This window comes from Carlito syrichta, unplaced genomic scaffold (assembly GCF_000164805.1).
Source record: "Carlito syrichta isolate Samal-C Ts95f unplaced genomic scaffold, Tarsius_syrichta-2.0.1 Scaffold316401, whole genome shotgun sequence".
NCBI lineage: Eukaryota > Metazoa > Chordata > Mammalia > Primates > Tarsiidae > Carlito > Carlito syrichta.
The window spans coordinates 436875-441753 of record NW_007260497.1 but is presented as its reverse complement, the minus strand read 5'-3'; the positions used below and the strand labels follow the sequence as shown (position 1 = coordinate 441753).

The 4879-nt window shown below is 48.5% G+C and overlaps 1 protein-coding gene and 1 pseudogene across 1 annotated transcript in view; one reads left to right on the top strand and one right to left on the bottom strand.

Annotated features, from left to right (window-relative positions):
• LOC103276901 overlaps nt 1-2125 on the bottom strand; it is a 37831-nt pseudogene extending 35706 nt beyond the window's left edge.
• Nucleotides 2126-3483: 1358 nt separating this feature from the next.
• Nucleotides 3484-4879, top strand: part of SPAG4 (sperm associated antigen 4) — a 12559-nt gene continuing 11163 nt past the window's right edge. Inside the window, exon 1 of the mRNA XM_021707158.1 lies at nt 3484-3504. Coding sequence (XP_021562833.1) covers nt 3484-3504 — 21 coding nt within the window. The remainder of the gene's footprint in view (nt 3505-4879) is intronic.

Sequence of the window (4879 nt, the reverse complement as noted above, 5' to 3'; positions counted from 1 at the left end):
CCAAAAAAAAAAAAAAAAAAAAAGGAACTTACCACATGCAAGTTACCTCTTGAGAGGGCCCAGCATGACTCCAGAAGCCCCTCACTGCTCTCGGAAGGCCTCACTCTGGCCTTTACCATTCCACATGATCTGACCCCACCAACCTTTCCAGTCCCATCTTATTTTGGGTCCTGCTCTGGCTCTGCACCCCAGTCACACTCCCTCAGGGCACTGGACTCTTGCACATGCCTTTTCCTCTGTCTGGAACATTCTCTTCCTCAGTTAGCACCTATCACCCTTCAGGTCTAAGCTCAAGCCCTACTTCCTCAGGGGACCTTTTCTGACCCCCAAGCCACCACACCAAGCTGTTTTGGGGGGGTTTTTTGTTTTGTTTTGTTTTGTTTTCTGTTGCAGAGATGAGTTCTCTCCAAGTTGCTCAGTCTGGTCTCAAACCCTTGAACTCAGGCAATCCTCTCACCTCAGCTTCCCAAAGTGCTGAACTTATAGATGTGAGCCACTATGCCTGGCCTGCTGTTTTTCATTTATTTGTATCAATGTTTGTTCAATGTTCACCTCCCTCCTTAGGTAGGGTTCATCTGGTTTTGCTCACCACTAATCTTCATTGCTCAGCAAAGCCCTTGACTTATAACAAGAGCTCAACAGTGATGACAGCCTGAGTAAAAAAACATTTTGTATGACTCCACATTATGTAAATGGTAAAACATAGATGCTAAGTACTTTGTCAGCCTTGGTGACACAGCAAGATCCTATCTCTAATAATACTATTTGTCCAAGCTCCGAGATAGAAAATGGCAGATCTGAGATTTGAAGCCAGGTCCACTTCTACTAGGCAATACGACCCTCCATGAAACACCTGAAAAACAGCCAGGTTCATTTTTGTCTCCCATAAGAACAGAACCTACTGCAGGGTCAGGTGGCAGCACAGAGCTTACTTCTCCTGTCACCACATCCGTGGGCCTCGGAGCTGAAACTTGTTCTTTGTCCATGTAGAACTTGGGCAAGGGAGACCATGAAAGGAACCTGGGCTGGGGGTCTTGTCACCACTCCTGTCTGGGTCTTGGGTTCTCCCCTCTGAGTGATGGAACCCTTTATCTGGAAGGACTTTCAGACTGGGAGTGGCAGGCTAGGGATTGGTGAGGCATACCGGGGATACTCGAAGGTTCTCTTCCACAAGGGCCTCCTGCAGCACCAAATGCCCTACATTCTGTAGTTGCTGCAGTGAGATCGCCAGAGTCCCAAGAAGCCTAGGGAGTGGCACAGAGCAAAAGAGTGACCCAGGGGAGTGGCACCAGGTCACCCCACTGGCATCTCTGTTCCATCAGGCCTACTCACCTAGAGCCGAACACATGGCTGCAGTTGACCGCTTGCACAGACAGACACTCGTCATCCAGTGAAGCCCCATAGTGGGGCCAAGGGAACAGCTGGGGATAGGAGGAAGCTTGTGACACCCCATGCTGGGCTGACCCTGACCCCCAATCCAGAGCCTCTTCCCAGCCCTGAGACTGGCACCTAACTCCGGGACTAACCTCCCAAACCTGGGACTGATCTCCCAACCATGGAGTTAACAGCAAACTAGGGCTGATCTGGGGTTAACTATAATTCAAGAACAAATCCCCCCAGTCTTGGGACTACCTGTTCCAAATTGGGTCTGACCTTTCAAGCCTGAGACTGAACCTACCTTCCAAGACGACAACTCCGAAAATTCAAGAATGAGCCCCTAACTCCAGGATGGAATTGGCTGGGAGACAGACCAGCTTCTCCCCGTCCAGGAACCAGCTGTACTGACCTCGCCGATATCTGCTTCTTGACCACAGTGAATTTTTCTTGTTTCTGTGTGAAGCCTGCTTCGAACTGAAACTCATTATCAGCCCTTCCACACACACACAAAGAAAGGTAGAAGGTGCGAGGGAAGGAGGCAGGGTTGGAGATATCAGGCTGAGGAGACAGGAGACAGGCTGGAAGATGGCGAGGGATTGGATTGAGGGTAGAGGAAATGAAGTGTACCCAGAGTCTCCCAAAATCTGTAGAGCACCTTGCAGGCCTCACCCCGAAAGCTGAGCTTCACTTGTCGGTTGTGGGTGCCCGGTAAGCCTGTTAGTCGCTGCACACACACAGTCAGAGCCATGGTCTCAGTGCCACTGGCACTTCCTCTGCCTGCCTGCCCTCCTGTCCACTGCCCGCCCACCTGAATCGCCTCTGACACACTGGACTCACCCAGCAGGTTCAGCAATCCCTGGCCTTTAGTCTGGCACACAGGCAGCTGGCCTAGGGGTCATGATGGGCAGAGAGTGGAGGACTGAGAGATGAGGGTAAGGTCCCTGTGGTGGGTGCAGTTCTCCCGTCTTCGCTAGCTGAAAGCTGGAGGGACTGCTTTAGCCGCCTTCCTGCATCTTCATGGGGTGGGAACTGGGATAGGGTAGGAAGAAGCAAGGGAGAGAGGACAGGACCTCTGTCTTTTTTTTTCTTTTGAGTCGGAGTCTCACTCTGTCGCCCAGACTGGAGTGCAGTGGCCGCTCCCGGCCACCGCAACCTCGACCTGCTGGGCTCCGGCGATCCTTCCTCCTCAGCCTTCCGAGTAGCCAGAATTACAGGCACGCGCTACCACGCCCGGCTGATTTTTGATTTATTGTAGAGATGAGGTCTCGCTGCCCAGGCGGGTCTCGAACCTGCGGCTTCAGGCAATTCACTCACCTCAGCCTCCCAAAGGCACGGGATTACAGGCTGAGCCACCGAACCCGGCTATACATAAGTTTCACAGAATTGATTCTTTATTTGACAAAACAGATAATCCAATTTATTATGCAGGGCCTGATTAGGAGACCGAGGAGAAGTCTGAGGGGTCCAATTAGACTAGTAACAAGAGTTGTTAACCATGGGTTCCAATCAAACACGGCCTGGAACCAGGATTTATTAGCTTCTCTTTCTTTTTGTTGTTTGTTTAAATTTTCTCTTTTGAAGAGTATTTTTAATACTCCTTTGAAGAGTATTTTTAATAACCCCTAATTTGTTGGCATAGAAGCAACAAGCTTCTCCAAGGGCTACACAGAGACCCCTTGGGATAAGAAAAGTAAATCTAGGACCCTACAGTTTTGAAGGACAACTTCAGTCAAGGATTCCACCTGGTTGTGAAGGTGGTTCATGGCAAATTGCAGATTCCCCAGGTCGCCATCAATTTCCTGGGCAAGGTCAGATAAACCCAGTTCTCCACGGACCAGATCAGTAGTGCCAATTGCAGCTGTTCCTGCTATACTTAGCCCAACTAAGACAGGTACTACCAATGGAAAAGCACATTTTGAACAAACAGTTGGAAGACCAGGGGGGTTGAGCAGAAGAGTTTCTTCAGGACCACTATAAGCATAAACTTGAGGCAGTACATGAACAGCAATATACAAGGTAGGCTGATTAATTAACCTTTTGGTAGTAGCACATTTTGTAAGGCCTCTAGAACTAGCTAACCAGGTGTCGGCAGGGGCCACATAGGCCATGGATTCGGCGGTGGTTAGGGTGAGGGATAAGTTACAATTATCAGAGAACGAAGAAGTTGTTAGATTGAAACCTGGAGTGGCAAGGCAGGAGGCTTTACCAGTTACATTACCTAGAGTAATGTGAACCATTTCTAGAGTGCAGTTAGTTCTCCATATGATAGGAGTTTCAACTCCTAGGCCCGCATATTAAGGGGGTTTTGGCTTTAAGCAAAGCCAGCAATCTGAGGCCAACTGAGTAACATGAAGCAGACAGTGCATATTAGTTAACATAGGAAAACGATTAGGGGGTTGGCAGATCCGTTTTGGAAGCGGTCGAGATGAACTCAGGAGCTGTTGAGGTGAACCCGGGGTAATGGCTTGGCTAGAGAAGGCAGAGGCTGAGGCGGAGGTTGGTGGTAACCGAACAAAGGATTTTCAACTCTGCCAACAGTCCTGCTGGTTTGGCCACGGCTTTGTAGGCAAATGTGTTATTAGGGCCCTCACTATAAGTTGCAAAGGTGACACATATCCAGTCTGGGCAAAAGAAGTTGTTTTCCCAATTACAACTGCAGTCAGTGGGATTACTGGGACAGAGATAAAAGTCTATGTCCCTTACATAATTGGGGGTTGCCCATTGTGTACATGATTCAGTGTAGTAAGTGTTTTTTCTATTGTACAGGTTTCCAGATAGACATTTTTTTTCTATTTGTAGCTGGTCAGGTTTACCTTAAATTGGACCAGAGCTGAATCGTGGGTCCGGTTTTGGATAGCTAGAACCTTTCCTGTTGTGAAAGATGCTAGGGAGAAAGAGCACAGGATCTCTTTAGACTCTCCAAGTAAAATAAACTAAGTTAAACTTATTGTGAGCATAGCATTAACAGGGACTTTTGGCCACATTTTCAATCTGCAGGAGCTATAGTAAGCAGTTCTACACCAAAATCCAAAACAAGTGCAATTACAAAAACAAGAGGTAAAGGATGAGTGCAACGCATTTAAAATGAAATTAGCAACCAGTCTGTTTGATTCTCATGGTTTAGATGTACGTCGAAAGGTGACTGAGAGGGTTCTTGGAGTCCTTGGTTGCAGTCCAGTTGGCTGAATGGTGGCTGTTTTCCCTTGTTGAATGAGGGAGTGGATATTTGGGGTCCCTTGCCACTGCAGTGCAGTCAATGACACATACTGGTAGAGTTAGGTCAGTTTCCCTGGCCCTTTTGACTTGGGTGTGATGAATCCAGGCTGTTATCCCATTGACCTCGATTGCTGTTGGAGTGGTGAGGATGACGAGGAATGGTCCCTTCCAGGCAAGAGTTAGTCCTTCTTTCTGGAACTTTTTTTGGGGTTTTTTTGTTTTTTTTGAGTTGGAGTCTCACTCTGTTGCCCAGACTGGAGTGCAGTGGCCACTCCCGGCCACCTGC